The sequence below is a fragment of the Ixodes scapularis genome, unplaced genomic scaffold, assembly GCF_016920785.2.
Source record: "Ixodes scapularis isolate PalLabHiFi unplaced genomic scaffold, ASM1692078v2 PGA_scaffold1__304_contigs__length_218370807, whole genome shotgun sequence".
Classification (NCBI taxonomy): domain Eukaryota; kingdom Metazoa; phylum Arthropoda; class Arachnida; order Ixodida; family Ixodidae; genus Ixodes; species Ixodes scapularis.
The window spans coordinates 58,797,726-58,821,411 of record NW_024609846.1 but is presented as its reverse complement, the minus strand read 5'-3'; the positions used below and the strand labels follow the sequence as shown (position 1 = coordinate 58,821,411).

Here is a 23,686-nt window from a genome sequence, read left to right as displayed (position 1 = left end):
CCTCCCCTTCTTCATAAAATGTATTACCACAATCCGTAGACGAAAATGGCCCCTCTCAGCGCCCCAAGATCGAATTTCAGCTTGGGTTGACAACATATGTAAAATCGAATTCATCCACACTTCATCCTTGTTTTTCGCAAATTCCACGCTACCTCTTTGCTATTGAAGATTTTAAATCATTACCTAACGACAGTGTACTAGATCTTAACACCTCTAAATTTTGGGAACTTCTCACTCTTTTCTTGGATCAAATGAAGGAGTTATAAATTTGTATAGTGATTTGTTAACCTGTTATCGCCATTTAATATTTATACCAGGTGCTTTTATCTTTGATGGTTTCGGTGTTTAAACAGTGTCGTCTTTCCCTCCCTTGTGTAATATACGGAAATGGGTCCTTAAGGTAAATAAATAAAATTAAATGAAAAAATTATTAGCATGCTCTAGTCTTCCTGTATGATTCACATCGCACCGTAATTCTATATTTGTGATCGGCTCTCAGTAAATATCAACGCAACATCGTAGCTAATCTTTATTGGTATAGTTATGGTACTAGTCTATGGCCTTTTTCAGCCAGTTCTTTTGGGCATTTTGAGATGACTGTAAAGTTTACGTTTGTATATTGTCTGTTTGAAAAGAGTGCGGACCATAGACGGGCTTTTATGCTTTTCGTCTGTATTTGTCTGTATACGTTTTACTTTTCTATATAGATCTACGCCAACACGCTCGTCATACTCTTAAGTGATACCTTGTTCTCCAAAGCCGTAGGTCAGATGCTGCCCCATGATGGAGCCCAGCGAGCCGAAGTTGATTGGCCTATTTGAGAAAGAAAAACAAAGGTCGCCAAAATACGCTTCAAGCGCCAGCCCCGGTGCTTACATGTATACGCTGAATAGACCTTTTGCTAAATTACCCAAGCATCAAGGAGAATGCAGGGATTGGTGTTCCATACGCCGCACGTGCTGGCTTCAGCAGTCGTTACTTTTCTAAAGCAAATGCATAAAACAAATTGCATCTTGCATGCGCGTTCGTCAACGCTTTATTTCGGTTATTTACTTCGAACCTCTTACACGGGGAAGGCGTGCGCGTGTGGCGCGTGGAACACCAATCCTTGTATTATCCTTGATGCTTGGGTAATGTAGCAATATATATATTGTATAGCTCGCACCGTTAGTGCATATCATTTAAAGATTTTGTTGCGTGTTAGCCTCTTTTGTTCTTCAAGAAATCAACTGTGAAATTTATGGTTGAGTACCCGAAAATGCTTGAAATATTTCCTCAGCCTCTGTATTTCTGAAAACAAGATAAAATGAACTGCATTCCTTCTTTGTTCCTGTGATGGTTTTCACTTATTTAATGCTTTTCGGCAGGTTTCCTATGTAATCACTAATCATTTTCTTCTCGGCTTTTGTGGCATCATTCCTGCCACGTCTACACCCTATTTTAGAGCGCAGCTCTTAGGCGCCCGTTTCCGGGTTGAGAGGCGTCGCCGTCGGCGTAACCGCGCGTTGCATTATGGGACGTTTCCCCGCCAACTGTAGCGGGTTAAGTTTCGCCACTAAATTTAGCGGAAAAATTCAGCGAAAATTTCGCGCTAAATGTGAAGGGACCAGTAGAGGAGGAGGGGAGGATAAGAGGGGCAGGAGGGGTATACCCTCCCCTCTGCGCCATCCCCTCTTCGTCCTCAAGAGTGGCGCTCTAATTGGCATTACAAAAAATTGGAAACATCTTTCATTTTTTTGCCTAGACATATCTCTAATTGACGTATAAATAAACCAGAAAAATCAATTGCTGCATTGCTCACGAATTTGAACAAATGAGAAAGCTGTTTACGCACTTAGACAATTGGAGCGGTAGCAATTGAATTGGCTGTACGACCGCAAAAAAAAAAAAAAGCATTAGTACAGCTAATAACTATAAGGGAGGCAAGACTTATTCGAGTAGTAATTTTCTCTTAATAATTAAAGCATTAAATAAAAAATATAGATTGGTCCATCGATAATATTTCGACGAGAATACTTACGGAGGCATGTCAATCAGAAAGAACGGGAACTGAACGTAGTCAATCGGGAGCACTGAAAAGCGACATTATAAACGGGAATTATCTTCACACAAAAATACGTTGAAACTTTATATAATTGTATCATAGTAGACTACTCACGCAAGTAATTGCCTAAAAGACTGTAGTACATTGTGTTCGATAGTCCCGTGGGAACCCACCTGAAAAGAAGCGCGAATAATTTTATGTCATCCTTTCCATGCGCTCCTGGAAATAAAAAGTCGTACCCAAAATCTTCGGCTCTCTTGTATCGTCTCAGACGCCCGTACATAATGCGGTTGTGAACCTTCATGGTTCGAAGAAGACTGATGAAGTATTCTTCCTTCCGTAAATCTGGAACCTGCATCGACAATTCGGTTAACGAAGGAAAATCAGTTATTTTCTCTTTTATAGCGCTACACGAGAATTTTTGTCAGTCTCTTTCTCTCCCCGAGTCTCTCTCTCCCTCTTTCTTTCTTTCTTTCTTTCTTTCTTTCTTTCTTTCTCCCCTTCCTCCTTCCATCTCCTTCCAAACAATTTCGCTGTTGTTGTTGTTTTGTCACGGATTATTTAGGAGACATAGGACACAGCGTTGTTTTGGGAATTTTTATGAAGCAATCGGAACCGAAAAATTCGAAAATCATTAGCTACGTTTTCTACAAGCCTTACATAGCTTAGTTGAAGAATAATCGGTCTGAGCGTCAGTTCCTAAAATTGTTTTCCTGATTGAAAGATTCTCAAAGTTCGCTCACCTCTTTGTAGTAGTCGTCGAGGTCCCGGTCACTTTTTATCCATGGAGGAAAGCCGACGTTCATTTGAACGTGATGAAGCTGTAATCAAAATGTATTTTACTTGAAATGCCATTTCAAATAAGTATCATTCGTTTTTAAATGCGAAAGCATTGACCGTTTCATGGAGCGAGCTGACGTCATCAGTTGGAAGCGTGAAAACGGCAGCTAGTTTCCCTCGGTTCCATTGGCTGGCGCGCGTCGACGGGGCTCCCATTGGCCGCTGCGCCATGGCCTCCGAGATCCCGAAGCGCGCGCGCGCTACTGCACTCTAAGAAATGCCTGCGCGACTACTTACCCGCAAAACACTCAAAGAGCCAATCTCCGCGATCTGCAGGCATTCCTTAGAGCGCATGCTAGTACGAAGCAGACGACAAAGGGAGTGGACGAGCGGCTTGCATGCTTTCGCATTCACAACTCATAAGAAATGCTTAGGTGTACCTCGAGCTTTTTTTTTTTTTAAGTTAGGGTACCTTTACATTTTGGGAAAAGTATTGTAAGCCTTCATCGCCCTTAGTCAGTGATCTTAAATTAAAATATATACAAAAACTCGTCACCATCACATATTTCCCAGACGCCCAGGCAATCTTTATGCAGAAAGCAGCAGAAGAGGGTGCCAATACTAGATACGGAGGGAAACTCAAGGAGAGGAGGAAATACGAGCGTGCGCTGACGTCAGCACGTTATACACCGCTCGAGAAGCAGACGGCGCTCTTGCTCGCCCTAATTGGAGGGAGGCGATGAGTAGAGACAAATGCAGCTAGCCTTCTGCATTTATCCACTATCAATCGGCGCTCGGCGCCCTAAGGTCAGCTCACGCTCTCATCGTTTTTCCTCAGTTTCTCTTCGTATTCTCAAAGTGTGCTTATCAATTTCACTCTATAGACCAACAGACTGTTGACAAACAGGTCCGCATTTTCCCACAGTACGTGCGGGCACTGGGGCTGGCGCAGGAACCAGGTCTCCGTCAAGTGGTATGTTTTCGCGTGCGCTGCGTTGACAGTAGCACCACAACAGCTGCGTCACCTCATAGTTGCGTATTGGTGTATACTGCGCCTGTCAAAATCTGCGGTCACTATTTTGGTCTGCTTTTTCACCTAGTGAGCAGAACAGCGCACAAAAAGACAAGGACAGAGAGAAGGAACATGCACAGCACATAAGCGCTGCTCTGTGCGCTATTCTGTTCACTATGTCGTCGTATACCAACTCGCCCAACTTACAACACTTCTGCTTTTTCACCTTTTGCCGTGCCCTCTCCTTGGTGTCTTCGTCCATCCAGGTGTTCATGTCGATGAGGACCGCAAATGCGTCGCGAAGCTCCTCGCCCATATCGTACACCTTGTAGCAGAAAGAAACCATATATATAACTGTACACGTCGTCATGATTTCAGTCACACTTTTAAATGTTCATACTTAGCTTACAAGCCTCTTAAGAACTACTTCACCACCCTTTGTCCCAGGCATTGAAAACTGTTGTACGGTATCGTGGTTTACCCCTTTTTTTCTTTTTTTTTTTCTTAAACCCACGAACTCTATTTACTAAGGCTGTGACAAATGTAGACTGCCTTTCTTAACTACAAAACCAGCCGCAAGCTAGTACAACTGATCTGCTCCGTCTATTGGCGTCTGTTCAAAGTGATCTAGAGTTACAACTTACACTTCTTGTTTACAATAGACCAATATCACTAAGTTTTAGGCGCATGCGTGACGCCGCCGTATTTTAGTTCACAGGAAACAAACCGAATCGCACTAGAGGGCTCGTGCCGTCTCGTGCTCTATACTCGCGCAGAGCTCCAGCGATGTTGTCTCACTTGCAGAAAGACTAAAGTTCCCTCGACGCATTGCGGTAGCGCTGGCGTAGTCAAACTGGCTTGCGAGATAGCTCTATTTTGACACTAAAGTGAATAAGATATTAAAAAATATGCCATATGAAAACAATCGTGATAGGGAGCTTTTTAGACCCCACTAGAGCGAGACACAGGAACAACTGACACTCGCTTTCGTTTCTCAGCGCAGCGCAGTCAAGCGCACTGAAACGCTCTCAAACGCAGCTGTCCGTAGGGGGCCTTAAAGGCCCAAACGCACATTTGCGTTTGAGTGCGTTTGACTGCGTTGCGTATAGAAACGGAAGCGACGCACCGACACATCTGTGCTTCGCGTGAAGCATGGAGTCTAACTCAATGAGTAGCTTGGCACGCCACATACGAACAAGGGATGTTCTGGTTTCTCGCAGCCGCAACGCAGTCAAACGCATTCAAACGCTCCCAAACGCGGCTGTGTGTGTATGGGCCTTATATGGGTCATGAAGCGATATCGGGTTGGAATGTTTATGACTTTAAAGAGGCGTACTAGCCCTAGCCTGGCCGAAGTATACTAGCACGGACCACCACTGATTCAGAAGCTTCTTGGTCGCGGTGAAATTGCTATAATAAAAGGGGACTATTTCTTTCAGTCTTACCCTCGCCAGGCTTGATGACGTAATTGTGGGATCAAAACCACCCGCGTGACGACAGTCGAGCGCGGTTCATGAATTGGACACGAGAACTGCGTGAACATTCAACTGTGGCTCATAATAATCAATGCCTCGGCGGACACTCGGGTGTAGTGACTCGTGTCCAACTACCGTGGTTATGAGCATAGTAAAAAAAAAAAAAACAACATTGAATCTAGGAACAAAAAAAAAGAGGGAAACAAACACAACACCGTCCCCCTTTTTCGTTCCTAGTCTCAAGGGTTTTTCGTTTTGTTTTTTCATTGTGATCGTTTACCAGCTCACTTGAGCAGTAACCGTTATTTCAGGGGTTATTAGAATAGCCGAACTGTAACAATTCCTGAAGCTCAGCGCGCGTTTCTTAGTTTGCCGACACCAGCGTGTGGCTATCATTAACGTTGACGGCATAGGGTAGGCACCAGGCCACGTGGTCGCTTGCTCTAGCTCCGAGTTGAGGGGATGAACTGCTCATATTTCTCGAATTTGTTTGCCGACAGCCATCGCTTATAAATAAAGACTAAGGCAAGTTTTTTTGTTGTTTTGTTTTTCGTTATTAACCTTCTGGAGTGAGTCTGAGTAGTATTTAGTGGAAATAGAAAGGTCGTTTCATGGCCTCTTTAAGACTGGAAGAAAAAGAAACCCTCCATTGGAATGACCATTCTTTATCTTCGGTAGAGTTCAGGGCTTCGTTAACGTTATAAGCTCAACTTAGTTACGGAACTGCCCTTGAACTAGGAGAGGGAGAGGGGATGGGGGTTACCGCCACTAGCAGGAACCCCCCCCCCCTCCCCTCGAACGTCGTTCAATGCACCACCGTGCTGGGAACGGCTGCTATGGTAACTATCTAGAGAGTCTTCACTACTTTATATACACGTTTTGAAGTACGGCGTCTAAATGGCACCCCACTGCAACGTCTTCTAGAGTTGCTCCCCGTATGGGAGCGAGAGCTGCGCGTCCGTTTTCCACTGGTGTCCGCGGGGCTGCTCGTCGAACTCAATCACATGACAAACAAAAATTCACTGCTGGGCAGAAACGCCTCTACTGCGGCCACTCCACAGCTCCGTTAGCCGCTAGCCTTTAACTAGCCACTAGTCAGCTGTGTTTATGTTCTTTAGTTTTACATGAGGCTGTATATCATTCATTCATAGGCGGTATATAATCCATGCATTATTAGCCTGAGCATTGCGACGACCAAGAAGACAGGCGCTGATCAAGTGCCCGCCTAGGTCTTACCCGATTCTGACCCATTTGGTACGTTTTCACCATGCGGTCAATTGAAAACGTAGATTAAAATATTCTGGCGTGCTAGTTGGTTATACATACTAAATAAAAAATAACGCTAGGACGACGACAGACGAAGAAGTGGACAGGACAGGCGCTAACTCACAACCGTCAGTTGTGAGTTAGCGCCTGTCCTGTCCACTTTAGTACGAAAACGTGGACATGACGTGTGTGACATCACAGGCTCACGGCGAACAATCGCGGAACAACGACAACGTGAGTGTACCACCATACGCGAACTCGAGGGGAGTAGTCCTATCCACTCGGCCTACAGTTCAAGGGATGCTGAACCGAAATTTGGATTTCCCGAAATAAGGCCGCAGAAGCGTTGAACGGGGTGCTACGAACTCCAAAACATCACTCATACATCAATATCTCAAACGGATGGCCGTATTTCTGAAGAAAAAAAAAAAGGCGCTATTAGGCATCACGATCCTTTTGAAACAGCTCAGGATGAGGTGAGGCTGCCTCGCTTCTCTCCTCCTTGCTTCTGTTCACCACCTCGAGGGACGAAGCGAAGAGGAGAGGGAATGAGAATCGCTACGTGAAATGTCTCGTCGGCCTCGTCGGCCGTGCTCACTGGCGCACTTATTTTCTGTAAATACGGCCATCCGTTAGAGATATCGCTGTATGAGTAATGGTTGTGGGTTTTGCAGCGTCCCACCTACCGCCCCAGCCTTGTTTTGTGAACTCCAAATTTTGGCTCAGTATTCCTTTCATATGGCTCCTTGACGCGTGAAGAGTGGCTTTCCCGCACTTTAATTTACTGCAATTTAAGGAAAGAATTGCAAAAAACTGAAATTTAAGATGAATCAACCCGCAACTCTACTCCTTACGGGTGCTTATATACAGGAACTCTAACGTCTCCTAGAGTGTCTTCATGTGGCTTGATGGCTGGGCCTTGCTAGGGGGGCGACATCTTTTGGGAGGTCAAGTGCCGCATTTTCCTGACCGCGGCCACCATTATGCCTCCCGCCTCCTGACCGGCACCGAAAACCAACTCATTCTTGACGAAGCACAAAACAATACTCTTTCTTAAAGCTACTCCGGGTCGTTTCCCAAGTGGTAAGTCTCAATAACTGCATAAGAAAACTCATAAAAGGCTGCACAAGTGGGAGGCCACGTGGCGGCTATGCTAGCAGACGACAGAGTTGTCACCACTCCAGGAGGTTCACCAATCCATTAAAGGACCGGTGCAACGATATTCAATTGGAATGTTTTTCACTCTACACGAGCTTACTGGCACACCTGGGACTCAAGGATACCCACACGCAACGCCACTGGCATTGCGTGTATCCTCGAGTCCCAGGATACCCACACGCAATGCCAGTGGCGTTGCGTGTGCCAGTGGTGTTGGCGTTTCATAGGTCATTAACGTGGATATCCATGTTAATGACCTATGAAACACGAACGCGTGTTTCATAGGTCATTAACGTTAGGGATCCGTTTTAAGCGGTATTTGCGCAAAGTACAAAAATTGTTGCATCGCTCCTTTAAGACTAAGGTATTTTAGCATCTTCGAAGAACAAGGTTTAAGATCGCAGCCTCAAGCTGGCACTTCGAACGATGGATGATGGCCCTTGGAAGGAGAGGGGCGGTAGGAAGAGGAGAAGGACGGGATCATCACTTTTTTGGGGGAGTTTGGCAACTGAGTTGATCTATACGTTGGGCTATGGTAATTAAGAGAAGCCGCCTACCTTTCGGTAACGATCCACAGGTTTCGATATGTGTCGGTCGAAATAGAGTCTCCCCACGGCGAAGTACAAGAGGTTGGAGGTCAGGCGTACGCATTCTCGCGGCAGGTCAGCGATGTCTTGAATCAGGTAGCGGTATCGATCAAAGCGAAACCTGGCGCGCCTGAAGCGGTCCAGCGTGTGGTCTCCCATCATCTGGACGATGCGCCAGCCCAAGTAGTTGGCGACAGCCGCGCTGAAAAGAGCAGATAGGGTGTTCTTAAGAGCCACTAACTGAGCTACGCCTAGGGTATCGGCACTCAGTTCCCCCATCTGCTAGTTGGCGCCGCCGCCATTTTCGGTGCTCAGTGCAGAGCTGACGCAACTGTCGATCGTCACAATTCAAAAATGCGACTTCATGAGCTTTATAGATAGAGCGTCCAGAAGCACAGGTGATGATATTGTTTCGCTTTGTCGCGAGCTGATTTAACGTTTCCGGAGGACGGATAAGAGTTTCCTGCCGATTTCAGATAAAGGTTCGGGTAACTGGTAACCGTGATTTTTAAGTGCCAATATAGCTGAAGTGTCGCTACTCTGAAGCGTCGCATATTTAGTGACTCTAAGCGTTCGAATACTCCGTTTCGCATTAAATCCTACCGCAGTCGACGGTTCGATCCGACGAAGCCAAATCGAGCAGCGCCAAAAAGGGCATCGTCATGGCACTCGTGCGCTCGTTGTCTTAGTGCGTTTACTATCGCTGGCTAAACCAATCAGTGACCGCGGCGTGATGCGGCGCTTTTCTCCGCGCGTGATTGATTAAGCCGGTGATAGTGAACGAAAAAAACACGACGAGTGCCATGACGATGCTCGTTTTGCACAGCTTGATTGGCTCTATCGCCTCGAAGCGATGGCTGCGGTAGGATTTGATAGGAAAAAAACTAGAGACCGACTCGAGTCTCTGACGACAGGCCACTGCGGTGGCGCTGCTGTCGGCACTGCGCATGCGCAGACGCCTCGCCTTGAACGCATATGGTTTCTGCGCGCGCGCAGTTCCCATACCCGGTGTGGGCAAACTTGTTTGTAAACAGTTTGTTCGTCGATAGTCTTCGTCTTCAGACAGGATGATACTGAGGCACAATATGACACAGAGACAAAAATTCTCGCGCAAATATTATCTCCCTCGCGATTTTGTTCTGCCGACTTTGGAATGTTATTTTTGACAGTACGGCGATGTGCAGAAAGACGTATGTAAAAAAAAACGCGTGCTCGCCTACAGTGTCATAGCATTCCTCCATGCGCTATGTGTACTAAAGAAAAACTTCTGACCAGGAGCGAGTCATGACGTCGTATACTAATTATAAGGATCTTTTTGGTCACGATGTTCAAGAACTGTCATTCGTTTACTATCTCGGATTGTTCAATTTGCGATGCAGGTTTACCATAAAAATCATAAACCGTTGTTGTTGTTGTTTTTTTTGCACTGCTTTTGGTTGCTTGTCGATTTACTTAATGGGCTTTGGGTCCCTGGTCGCTTCAGAAACAACAACGTAAGCGTTGTTTTAAACTATTAGTCAAAAAGGTTACGAAACCACCCTTACTACTAAGATTAAGAACAATGGCATCCAAAGCGACAAAATTAAAGTTGAACACTATTTTTCGCAACTATTTTTTATAACAATGTGAAATCCAAACGCAAGATTTTGCATACTTAACAAACAAAAAAATACCCGGACGCGCGGGTTCTTTTCTTGTGTATGTGTGTGTGTGTGTCTCTCTCTTTCTCTCTCTCTCTCTCTCTTTTCTGGGCTTTCTTTTCACTACACTCACCATCAGCCCCGCCTGCGCCATAACTATTTTATCAAATTTTCCATTTTCTCAACATATGTTTCTGGAAAAACACAAACCCATTTCTCAGGAAAACACACGCAGCTAGGTTGAAACTGTTGATTATACATGTAGCATCATATATCCAAATGAAATAATTTAAAATAAGGTATTTGACTACATGATGTTTTACCTGGGGATATCCTTGAGTAGACGGGAAAGCCTCTTCAGGTACAGCGGGTGCATTACAACAACGTGGTCGTTGAGATCCAGAGAAACGCCTACGTCTCTCAGCACGATGTTGAGAAAATAAGTCCATCGGATCTGCAGTAAATATGTATTCAGCCCAAAGCTGAGATATCTGGCCATCTCTTTCTCGAGCATTCAGTGTGATCTCATATGCTTGTCGACTGAAGTCACATTCAGATATATATAATTTTAGAGCGCAGCTCTTAGGCGGCCGTTTTCGGAGTGAGTGGCGTCGCCGTCGGCGTCGGCGGTCGGCGTAACCGAGTGTTGAAATATGGGACGTTTCCCATAATGATGTCAAACGTGGCGTCATGTGCGACGTCACGAGGATAAAATTTTCCCGCTAAATTTGGCGGGAATATTTTTCGGTAATTTGGCGGGAAAGTTTTTCGCTATATTTAGCAGAGAATTTTTTCGCTAAACCTAGCGAGAATATTTTTCCGCTAAATTTAGCGGGGAAATTGACGTCACATGACCTCAACACCAATTCAGTTTCCCCGCTAAATTTAGTGGCTAAATTTAGCTGAAACAGTGAAAATTTACCGCTAAATGGGAGGGGAACAGGAGAGGCGGAGGCTAGAGTACAGAGGGAGAGGAGGGGCGTACCCTCCCTTCTCCTCTCCAAGAGCTGCGCTCTAATTTGCCATTACAGAGAATAAACCTATTGCTAAATACACCAGCATCAAGGAGAATGCAGTGATTGGTGTTCCACGCGCCACATGCGCACGCCTTCCCCATTTAGAAGATTGGAAGTAAATAACCAAAATAAAGCGTTGACGAACGCGCGTGCAAGGTGCAAATTGTTTTAGGTATTTGCTTTAGATAAGTTAATACCGCTGACATTGCTGAGACGAGCACGTGCAGCGCGTGGAACACCAATCCCCGCATTCTCCTTGATATGCTTCGGTAATTTAACAATAGGTCTATAGTAACCTCTTTTATTCTTTTTTTCAGTCATTCGTTCTTCTAGAAAATGGCGTCACCCTTTCCCCTTTTCGCCCACAATCATGCACCACTGAAAACAAAATATGCACCCGTACGACCCATATCACTAATACCATACGAAGGATCTATTTGGAAAAAAATCTTAATATAAAGTCGTTTTATCAGTGGACGTTATTTTCAAAGGTTTAAGACAATCTCACTAACTTTTGCACAAAATATAGACGTAAAGCACAAAACACAGCCGGTGCTGTGCGCCCCATCTATTTATATATTTTTTTAATTTGTATATATTTAAATTTAAATAAAAAATAGGGTGGAAGAAACCAATGGCATTTATATGTCGTCTCACAGGGAAAGTACACTCTAAGGAAAAAAAAAAAAAAAAGTAGCAACAACGCTTTTTTCTTTCTTTTTTTTTTTTTTTTTCTTTTACTGACGCGTCCTCAAGCGGACACAAGAATGGAAAAACGAGACGTTTTTCTTCTCCGACCAGACGAGAGGAAAGTTCCGTCCTCCCGCTTCATCCTCTCTCGGTTTCGTTTCTCGAGCACGTCGCGCGCGTTGCTTAAAAAACGTTATTCAATGAGTTGCTTGAGCTTCAGCATCAACGAATGCCGCCTGTAATTATGTCTCCCAGTCAAAACATGCAGAACATCCCGGTTGCATTTGTGTTTATAGCGCTGATTTTGTCGAACGAGCCAACGAGGCCGTTAGAAACAGTGAAGTAACGGAGCAGTGCCTGCAGTGCTACCTACACTGGGCTAAGATGGCAGTCTTCGGATTCCGGAACTACGTAACGACGTGACGTAGTTGACAAAGTTATGAAAATTGCGGAAACTGCGTCAAAGACAGGGAGATTTTGCTGCCGGGTGCCTGTACGTGTATCTTCTATGCTGCGCTCGGCTCTGTTTTCGGATACCGAGTGCCAACCTACAATCAACCTGGTTTTGTATTTATGCGTACCAGAAATATAGCAGCAACATCGCGATATCAGTGTCGTTCGTCGTGAACGAAGACTGAAATTGTCGCCGATGTGACCGTGTGTTCGCGCGTATCAGTTGTGTAACAGCAAGATGACGAAAACTGACGGGCATTGATGCCGCTAATGTGATCGGACGATTTGTCGCAGGTTGATATTCTGCTTTACATCAAAGAGTGTGTGGCCCCTTGATGGATTATGGTGCAATCATGTCGACGTCCAGACAGTAATGTGTGAACGCTGGTCTGAACCAGCACCTATCGTACAGTGGCCAACGTGACTGTCGTCTGCGATATTCTGTTTCTCCGCCCCGAAAGCGATTGCGCTATGGGAGAAGGACTGAACAGTCTTGAAATAAAAGGGAAAGTATGTATATTCACAGTTTCAAAATTTTAGCGATAAAAAACTATCCTTTATTATTCTGTTTAAATATACTGCGGTTCCTGGAGAAACTGTCCTCTCAGCGGAGTGCTGTGATGAGCGCTAGAAGTTTTTGAGCTCACCACGACGTACACTTAACACCTGCAGCAAGTCGCGGCTTTGGCTGCATTCATGTTGGTCGAACAATGATTTCACTGCCCGTGAAGCATCGCTTCCAGCTGGGTGAATACCCCATCTACAGATATCCATTCAAGATGACGATTGCGGCCGCACGTAAACAGCGCACAAAGAAAAACAAATACTACGATAGAAAAACTTGCTACGACGTGCTGTGCGGGAAAGCAAACACGTGGCTTCGAACCGCTTTGGGGCGGTTTTTTTATCGGCTTTCAAATATTTACGGTACAAGCGCTTACTTTTAAGATCCTTTGAGCCGTTCAAAATACCTTCGAGACATGACATTACTGAGAAAGGCTGGGAATATTATTTATTGCTTAGATGCTCATCGACAAAATCTGTACCTTCCAAACGACGAGTATAAAAGGCAGAAGCCAGAACTCGGAAGCAGCAATCAAGGTAGTATAGGTTCACTTTGTAGTTTGTATGTGCTGTTTATTTGTATGCCCTCGTCGTCGCAGTGCTGACGACGAGAAGACTGGGTGACTGCTTTCGAAACGCAAGTTTTTTTTACCTGCACGGGAAGCTGGATTCGGAAATAAAAACGGTTCGCGGAAAGCTCATGCAGCGTTTATACTTGCTGCTCCTCTTGCCCCGGACAATAGGTGTAGCGTCTTGTTGAGCTCGATTTCCTTGATTCGGGAGCATCATAATCAAGGTCCAGATGACGGAAGAACTTTGCTCTCCTGCTTTTAGGAATGAAGGTCTCTTCCTTAAGGAACATAGGATAAGAAAGCGTTCCTCCTTTTAGGGATGACTATATAGACCTTTTTTAGGACCTTATAGACATAGCCATAGCCAAATATAAAATTGACCATAGCCAAATATCAAATTGACCTGTGCGCTCTACACTTAGAAAACTTCATTATATGTGGTTCTTTCATACGGTAGTATAGAGTGTGAGTCCTATAGGAGCATATGTTGTTTTTGTTTCGTTTTCTTCTTTTTTTTTTTGCTTTTTTCAATAGGACGTCCAACATTATTTCCATTGTCCTTGCACGCGAGCATGGACTTTTCAGGTCAAATTGTTTATTGCAGCTTGTCATACCTGCTGGGCAAGCAACGCTGTAGAAACTTGCCCTCCGCATTCGTTGTGCGGAAATAGAGGTGTGGTCACGTTTTAAAAAGCTTTATTATAAATATACCTGAGCGTAGAAATTTGATTAGCTTGAGTGAATAGTAGTCATACCTCAGGGATGGCGACTTCCAGAGTCCGGAGTGCCTGGAGGTTGTAAACACGCTTAGGGTTGTTGACAGCATCAGTCGGTTCAGATATCTGGACAAAAGATATTGAAATACCCAGATTATTTGGAAACGTCAGCATACTTTTCTTATAAACACTTATGTAACTTACAGCACTCATCCATACGTTATATGCAAATATTTGAAATAAATGAGTGCATAAATTTACAGGCATAATATTGTAATTCGCGAGCTTGTCATTTATTAAGCGCATGGATATAATAGGTGGTACCCAAAGCTCAGAATGATTTAGTCGCTCAATCACAATAAGTATACAAATATGTTATAATTCACAAAGTGCGGTCAAAACGCTTCGAGACTTGTTGCACGTACCACAAAGTACTTAGTTTACTTTACCCCTACCTCTCTCAAAGTAATCCCCTTCAGCAGCGATGAGGCAATTCCAGGGTATCTATCACGTTTAAAAAGCTCTTCCTGAATAGTACCTTTTGCGATTCGCAATAGATCACGTCCATGGTTTCAAAACGGCGACCCTTCAGCTTGAGCAACATAAGAGGCAAAAAAAATAGAAGTTGCTAACAATGTCCTGAATGAATTTCCAACGACCCTCGACCACAGGTGTCTTAAAAAAGGAGGGGGGGGGGGGGGGGGAAGGGGGCGGTGCAACGATTTTCGGACTTCGGTCAGAAATTTGTGGAAGTTGCCCGCTGACACTTCTGAAGTAAAGAACAGAAAACCGATTTCGCCTGCGTGTCCTACTTCTGAAAAACAAAAAGAGGTAAATATTGGCATTTTTGGCACCCCTCAACTCACTCCCAGTCTTCAGGGTCACACCTGGTCGCACTCCTAGTGACGTAATTCAGGGTGCCGTGTAGGTTCCCGTGTGCTCACTCGGGGGACGCTTCCTCTCCCTCTCTCTGCTGACGTTAGCGCGCCTTATGCTGCAGTTTAGAGCCGAGCGAGGTCACGTAAGTTTCTCGCCGTAGTTCCTCCGGCTGCCACTCGCGGCTGCAGGTGGGGGAAAAAGCTCGACTTTGACTTTGCGATTATGCAGCGGAATCGCGACAGTTTTAATAAAGGAGGTGTTTTCTCTATCCTCCAGGACACGATAAACAACGTAAAAATGACGAGATGCAAATTCCTTTGATCTTAAAATTGTTGCACCCCCCCCCCCCCTTTAATTCTGCCAACATTATTGAGGGCTGTGACCGTGAAAGGTCGTCCTGACCTCTCTGCCTTGCTGTGATGCTCTGCCATTCATAAGCACACTTGTGCCTATCTCAAATACTCTACTCAAGACACTGTATTTCGAGTACCTTTTGAAGTATCTTAATATCTTGCAAATACTTTTGATCAAGAGCATTTGATACATTATTGTAATTACATTTCTGAGCATCTTGTACAGATTATCTCAAATACACCTTTGACATTCTGCCATTTTCAAAGTTTTTCGGTATGAAGTGGGGCGGGGGAGGAGCCAACTTGAACATTCTTTCGAGCAACCGCTAGCTCCGATAAGCTACAACGGCTTAGATTAAGCTCACGAAAACATCGCTTCTGTGCCGATTGTGACTCATATTTTAAACGAAAGTTCGTGCAATGAAGGTCCCCTCCCCTTTCCCGCCTTCTCAAAGGCGCCTTTTTTCTCGTAGACTTTCCCCCAAAAACATCCTCAAATAAAACGGGTGGTTTTATGGATGTGAAGATTGCCACACTGAGGCGCAACGCAGAACGAGAAACGACCCACGACAGCACTGCAGACTTCAAAGTCGAGGAAATAGCAAATAGAAGAAAGCGAAAAATAAACACAAAAAAAACGCTTTTTTTTCTTTTTTTTTTGTTTGTTGTATATTTGATTCCGCTACGGCAAATCGTCAAGGTTTATTTTGTCTCTTTTCTTTTTGTCGTCAGTCCGGCACTTATTGCTCTCGCGAACACTGTCTGTAAGCGAACATTGATAAGCAGAGAATATGACAGGAAACTAAGTACGAGCAGGACGACCTCTCAAATGCCAACAAAGCGTCTCCCAACGTTGAGTGCATTTCTGAACCCAACATAATAGACAAAGGTGCGACGAGTGCCATGGCTATTATGTGGGTCCTTTTTGTCATCCATTCACTCATTTCCGTATCCCAAGTTCATTTATAGCGAACTCCCCGTATAGGGAATATGGATTGTAGTTAAACGTTGTGCCCGTTGCACGACGTGATATTCAGCGATGTCACTATTCACAACTTTCAGCGATGGTGTTACCGCGGTTTGAGAATCACGCTCCCCACTTCCTGGGCGATCTGCTTCACAAGAAAAGTGTTCGCAAGAAAGGTGGTTCGATTTTGGAATTCGTCAGACGTAGTCCCTTTTCGTCTGTCTTTCTCTACAGGTGCTTGCCTACACCTTCCTGACAGGAAAAAATAAACTAAGGCTGTTCGTATAAAACGAAACTAGAACTAATTACATGCCGCCGACCCCGCCTCTTACTGCTGTTCTACGGCGATCATCCAGATGACAGCCATTTTAACAGCTAAAGTGACTTTCTTTGTCCAAAAATGGTTTGTAATATGTACACTAGTGATATTCTGCTGGACTGCATAAAATAGCCCTACGACGTTTTTGTTTGCTTGTTTTCTGTTTTGTGCTGTTGCGTGGTATAAATCGTTCTAGTAAACCAGATTTGCGCAACTGTATAATCGTGTTTGCCACTGACGTTGATACCAATTACGCAATGTGGAAGTATCTTCAAAAGTAATTGAATTACATCTTAAGTATTTCTACTCTACTCAAGATACTTTACGGTGAATGTAACTTGAGTAGTATTTAATAATAATAATAATAATAATAATGTCTTTATTTTTTTCATCACATGATGAACTTTATGACTTTATGAAGCAGGTATTTAGTAACTTAGCTTAAATACTTTTATCGAGTATTTTGTCCAACATTGTTCATAAATATAAGTGCCACCCAAACCTCTCGCACGACTCATTGTTTCTTCGCCATTATCCTGCCGAATCCTTTAAAATCTCTATTCCAGTTTTGCCGAGTTTAACGCAGGTTTGATATCCGCTCTTTGCTTTAATTTGCAGCCTATGCTAAAATCACCAACGGGCTAGTGCGCGTGGTCACACCAACTCCTGCAGTGCAGCTTTAAATTTTCATAAAACGGCGCTTTTGTCGATATTATATATGAAGGTCCTTTAACAGCTGTACGCGCTTAGCGTGCTGCCCTCTCTTGTTATTCTACAAATCTTAGCACTCACAACTATGCTACACATTCAGGCTATGACACGTTTGGTGCTTTCCAAGCTAAACAGTTGACGTTACATAAGCATAAAACGCATAGACGACGGAAACCCATAGCGCCAAATAGCTTTAATTTTGACTGCGCTGACGCTGCTGTGAAAATCGTTTTGGCAACTGTTCGCACTATCGTGAACATGGTTTCTAAAAACGGTCATAAAAATACTTTTATCGCACCACTTCACTCTAGCATATGCCCTTGAATATTCTTAGTGAAATTAAAGTCTTCGCTTGCAGAACCTGCTATGATGCTTTCAGTATCGCAAACGCAGAACTGGAGAGCAATGTTCACGGACGGTTAACGAGCAAAATAAATAAATCGCTTTAATCATTATCACCTTTGATATCGCAGAACGTTTTCCTTTTCAGGTAATAGCACTGGAGTCATAAACAATGTACCAGCCACTCAAAATGCTCAAGTAACGTTACTAAATTTCCAAATACGACATAAATGCTTCTTCTTGGTACTACGTTCACTGTAAGTGACAGTGAATAATTGCTGGTATATATGCATACTGTGCCATTTTGATATTTTAGGAGATCATTCATGTCCTATATACCATATTTTACTAACATTCAATATAATGCATAATGATAAATTACCGGACTCTAGTCATCATCAGAATGAAAGACACGCAATGGCCACCGCACCAGTCAGCAGTCAGAACTCAGTTGAATTAAGAACCATTTGAAATGTTCATACACTCAATTTGCACCGTGGATCTGGGCTCGTACTTACCGCCGCCAGTTTTGTCTCAAAAGCAACAATTTCGTTGACGATGTCGGCCGCAGCCACATTGGCGCCCAGAAGCAGGGCGCAACGGTAAATGTAGAGCTTGTACCGGTGCAGGATACGAAAGAACGGCGAACGAAACCTACCGCGGAGCACTACCGGCTCCACGCCAAAAGATGGCTGCCCAATCTGAAACAAAGTTAAACGCACAATACGATTATCGAAGTGACGAATCGTTTAATAAACGCTCCCGCTTAGTTAAAAGTCCAACCGACGGAATCGGGCTCGAATCACAACGTTTTACTCGATGTTGAAACCAATTAAGGCCGGTCCGAACCAATCCGGATTACGGGTAAAGGAAACTGCAAAGCCTTCGCGAACTTCGTGACCCGTTGCCATTTCGCGGTTCATTTTGGGCGGTTTGTAGCCCTAGCCGAACTAGCCCAAAGTTATCCGCATGAAGTTTTTCCCTAGCCCGTGATATGACGTGAACGGAGAAAGGAGTTTATGAAAACTTGTGGCAAATAGTTTATTAATTGCCACGTAATATATCTCACTCCGCGAATATCCAATGACATTGGAGCTCGCCACTTCAGCGTTGTTGGAACGTTTCTCGGGGTGTTCCCCCTCGAATGCGACGGGGTGGATGCCGCCCATCTACCGAAGTTACCACTTTGAGACATCAGGGACGGCCGCCTCTACCAACCTCTGTCGTCTTGGCGAATTGGCCGTCTTGATGCGTCAGCGGGAGTCCTCTCCCTCAGCGTTGCAAGAGGGTGCAACAGTGTGGACAGGGTGGTGCACGCGTGTGTTCGTTCGGACCCGGTCTGCCTACACCGCTAGTGGAAGATTCGCAGCTGTAGGCGCACTGTCTAATGAAAATGAACTGAGCAGAATGTGTATTAGCTTGTGGAGTTACCTCAGACGAGCCGAGGGGTCGAGGAGGTCAGTGGAGGGAGAGCAAGAAAGCCATCCGGCCGTTGCGGGTTCCCGAAATTTGAAATATACACCAACTCTTGTTTACAAACAAACCGGAGCGTCCCTAGCGGACGCCACCGGCGCCGCGCATGCGCGATGGCGGTGTGGGCAACAGACTCGCCGTCGCCCATAAACAAACCATTGTAACGCGATGTTGTCGCCGTCGGTGTCAGTCCCAATGCCCTTTTTCGCATTCGAATTGGTGATTCTACGTCTTCCTCGCGATGCCTGACTACTTGAGCAGCGTCAGCGAAATTACCGAGGCTCGTTCCACCGCAAAACTTCGCGTGAATAATGTGACATGTGGCGATTCATTCCGCGTGGATGCCACAATATGTACGCTAAAGCCTGATTCACATGATGCGATTTCGCTCGCAATTTTTAGTCGCGACGCCGCTCGGGCCGCAGAAGCGTGAACCGTAGCTGAGACAGTCGACGTCGATACTGATAATCACAAGCAGAATCGGACCAAGTGAATTGGGGATAACAAGTCGGTGATGGTCACTGTGGTAACAATGATCAACATCTTTTTGCGTCTACTGTTTACATCGAACCTGCTTACCAATCTTAAAATTTGAAGTCTTTTGAGGCCTTTACTTACTTCTTATCGCAAGTACAGGGCCACCATTTGGTCTACGAGCCGGCGTCGTCTAAGAGAGCAGACGACAAGCAGAAACGTTTGAAAGAGCAGACGACACTTCGAACGATTAGGCGGCCGTTTGAACTTGAAGACGCACTGAACGTAGTCCGCAGGTGGTCTGCACAACTTGACGGTTTTCTGTGATTCATGTTGAAACAAAACAGATAAATCTGATGACCACAAGTATCCGTGATTTCAACCCAAAGTGCTTCCCGCTCAAGCAATCGTTGTCCGACGGCGTCTGCTTTTCCCTTTTTACGGCACATATCCATATTAATCCACATTCTCGGACGAACCAAGCACGTGAAAACTGCCCTTCAAACCTTTCTCGACACTTTTGGTACGGCCCCAGTCGCGGCGTTTTGACGAGAAGGCAGGTTTTTGTCTGGTTCCTTTCAAAACAACGCAGGAATACACGTCTGGCATGGGGACTTCTGCCCACAGTCCCAGACCGGAAGTGCGACCGACGCGCCACCACCGCGCCGTGAGGTCACAGAGTTGAGTTCGTGTATAGTGAACTCCGAATGCGGCTAGCGGAACCCGCCAAAGGTCGCCAATGACGTCACACGCGCAAGAACTTCGCAGTCTTCGGGACCCGCACGCCGCAATCCGGTATGGTTTGGACCGCGCTCTAACTCCGAATAAGGACATTCGCATGTCCCCAATACCCGTGCTATTTTCACTCCTGTAAATCATCCGCTATTATCACGAACGTCTACCCCGCAACTGACTGTAAACAACGAGATTTTACTAAATGTTAAAACGTAATATGGTCAGTACAAAAATATTGTAGTCCCACACATAATTTACGGGGGACGATACGGAAAAAATACATTCGTTCCCAAAGCATAACGCAATTAATAATAAAATTACCATTTATTCGTTTTACAGTTTTTACAAATTTTCATTTTTGAATAATGTTTAGAATATTATGCTTAACATTTACCATTGACGAATAAATTTTTCAAGTACAGAACCGAAACTGTTTTGACATCGATTTTGTAAATGGCCAGTGGTTACTGAGAAATGACAAAATGTTTGTGAAATATGTTAAAATAATCTATGTTAATGTACAATGGTAGATACGCTCTATACTTTGTGACAATAATTTGGAAGCGATATTTTTGTATCACTCGTTATAGTCAAACCGACTCTCCTCTGCATTGTCCACTAGTTGTTACACTGTCTAGTAGTGAATGTGATTTGGAAAGCACCTTCACTAATGCGATGCAGCTGTTTATCACGCAAAGAGGGTGTTGAATGGCAAACTGCGCACTTTTCAGAAGTAGCCACGATGCCACTAGGTCAAACAGATAATGCAAGGTGTACGTTACAAAACTACCTATGCCCTGCAAAAGAAAACGTTGAAACATTTTTTTCCAATTTCACCGGTGTTTTGTGTAGATGCGTGCTCACGTAGATCAGGTAGCGGTCGCTGTTATGGTAGTCCAGGCCGACCTTAATGGAGATGAGAGCGTCCATGCCCAGGTCACGCACGATGTTGCCGAGGATGGAGAAAATCCTGAACTGCGCCGTTCGATTCAAGATGGGCCAGTGCGGGAGCTCGAAGTAGGTGAGCAAGTCTTCGAGAGGCTTGGTGCCTTTGCTGTTCCTCAAATCTGCGGCCGATATCAGAAAACTCACCCAGTTACTCTCTCAAAGTGCTGCTTTTTCACACAGAATGCGTTAGCCAAGTTCTATGAAAAGGCCGTCATAAAGAACCGTCAGAAGAACAGTCACAAAAGACTCTGACGTCAGAAGAGACTAGGACATCATCACGACGTTACCATGACGTCACTGTGACGCCAGGTGACACCAACACGGCATCGTGACGTCACCGTGACGTCAGATGATATCATGGCGTCAACATACGTCCCTGTCACGTCACGCGACACCATGACGTAATTGTGACGCCACGCGACGCCATGAGGATTCCTCCCGTGACACCATTACGTCATGTAATATTAGTCATGTGACCTCATGAGGTCACACACACGTAGCATATGACCAGTTCATTCAAAACGCATTCTGATCCTCGCCGCCATGGTTAAGCTACTGTAATTTTTCTCAAGAACATGCTATAAGCCTCGATAAAATTATGTACACCGCGAAGAGTGCACTTGAGTCGCGGTCCTGCTTTAGCGTGGATACAGCGTCGGTTTCACTGAACTGGATGCGTGTAACTCTTAATAGATTGCAAAATGAATGGTATACGGTAGGTAAGGTTGGAACTTTATATTCCCACTTATGACTCACAAATTCTGGTTGAAACACTCTTTGAGTTAATTGCGATTTGGCATTAAGGACTGGTTCACAAAGCATCGTTTTCCAACGTTTTCTAACGTTACATAGAAGTCACCGAAACATCCGTGTCTCAAACATCGCGTGCCAGGATATCTCCTTGAACGGATAACCACGGTTAATATGATACGCTGCAAATTTCCCGGTAACTTGTACGTAAGGATTCGTCACGTAACGTAACGAAAGAAAACGGGGCTGTGTAAACCAGCCTAATAGGCACCTTTATGTGTTTTACCGTAAACAGAACTCACAAAATCAATTGTAATCTTCTTTTGGCATGAAACAACAGCCGCACTGTTCCACTGCCACTATAACATAGTGCGAAGCTACCATGCCAGAATAATATATCAGTCAATGTTACAAAAACCTCTGTTCACCTATTCATTTTATATCTTTTGGGTGGGGAAACAAATATCTGTGCAATCAAATAGCGACACAACAAAACAACACTATTATTGTAGTGGCATATTTCTGCTTTTAGACACTAACACTCACCGATGTTAATACAGCCCTGGTATAACGCCGAGGCCTTTTGTGTCGCTGTTTGGTCACGATATGATATTACTGTGTTGTTCAAAATTTCTGTAAAGAAAAATAATACCTCAGTTACGGCAACATTGTGCCCTTCTGTCAGAAAAAAAAACTATTCAAGGTGATGTAGGAAATTTGTAGCGCTAAATATTAGTATTTAACAGCAATCACGCGGGAAATCCAACCACGGTTAAAACCGTGTCATCCTTGATATATTGATCCTCAAATAACGACATTGAGCATATGAATCGCCCATCTTCGAGTTCATACTGAGACGAAGAGTGTTTTGCGCTTCATGGATAACCTCAATGATGATAATTTTTGTTTTGCTATGTCAGCGTTCAAGGGGCCCTGCAATCATATTTAAGCGTCTATCTTTTTTGCGGTTTCCACGTCTCTTGGGGTTCGGGCAAGCCAGCGGGCACGGAGAGAGTAACTAAATATCAGTGCATCATATTTTAACCCGGCGACGCGGAAACCTCCTCCACCGACGGGGGCGACCTGCGGTACCGAAAGCGCGCAAAATGTGACGTCTTTGGTCCTTGGCTTACTACTGGTCAGAGCCGCTCAAAGCTTTTTTTTAGTCGAAATACAAAATATAAGTGGCGCGAACCGTTTCAATTATGTCTAAAAGTAGTTTTTGTTCATTATTTTAGATCAGAAAAGAAAGAAATGCAGTTTATGAAGTACGGAAACAAGAAATGACGCTTCGACGTAGCCGCCACCAAGCGGTGGAAAAGGCGGCGCATACTAGAAAAGAGTAGTGGGATCAAGAGCCGACACGGAAAGGCCCCGGATGTACGCGGCGGCGCTGCGGTCGTTTACGGACTGGAGGATCCGACCGGCTCCGAGGGTTCCGAAGGCCTTCAGCGAGTAGGTTTGTCTTGCGTTTTGGCCATTTCGCGTTACGGCAGCAGGAAGTAACTCCCATTCTGAACTAATCTTTACCCCGTGTTTGCTGTCGTTTATGGCAAATGAAGTGTCATGCGGAATTAGTGTTTAATCGCGCAGCAAATGCAATGAGAGCCTATCCAGAACACGCCTTAGTGGCGCCCTCTCGCGCCGTTGACACGGAGTGCGGCAGCCGTGAGCACTCGCTGAGCTCACTATCCCTCCTTTAGTTCACAGCCACTCAAACAACCAAGGACGTCATGAGGGAAATTATTTTTTGCTTGTTTTT

The 23,686-nt window shown here is 44.8% G+C and overlaps 1 protein-coding gene across 1 annotated transcript in view; it reads right to left on the bottom strand.

The window, feature by feature from the left end:
* Positions 1-23,686, bottom strand: part of LOC121835733 (neprilysin-1-like) — a 42,217-nt gene that overhangs the window by 6,479 nt on the left and 12,052 nt on the right. Inside the window, exons 6-17 of the mRNA XM_042290187.1 lie at positions 22,471-22,557; positions 21,091-21,293; positions 18,063-18,245; positions 14,013-14,099; positions 10,286-10,416; positions 8,293-8,524; positions 4,063-4,161; positions 2,788-2,865; positions 2,284-2,396; positions 2,159-2,217; positions 2,021-2,072; positions 746-813 (exon numbers count right to left, since the gene is read on the bottom strand). Coding sequence (XP_042146121.1) covers positions 746-813; positions 2,021-2,072; positions 2,159-2,217; positions 2,284-2,396; positions 2,788-2,865; positions 4,063-4,161; positions 8,293-8,524; positions 10,286-10,416; positions 14,013-14,099; positions 18,063-18,245; positions 21,091-21,293; positions 22,471-22,557 — 1,392 coding nt within the window. The remainder of the gene's footprint in view (positions 1-745; positions 814-2,020; positions 2,073-2,158; positions 2,218-2,283; positions 2,397-2,787; positions 2,866-4,062; positions 4,162-8,292; positions 8,525-10,285; positions 10,417-14,012; positions 14,100-18,062; positions 18,246-21,090; positions 21,294-22,470; positions 22,558-23,686) is intronic.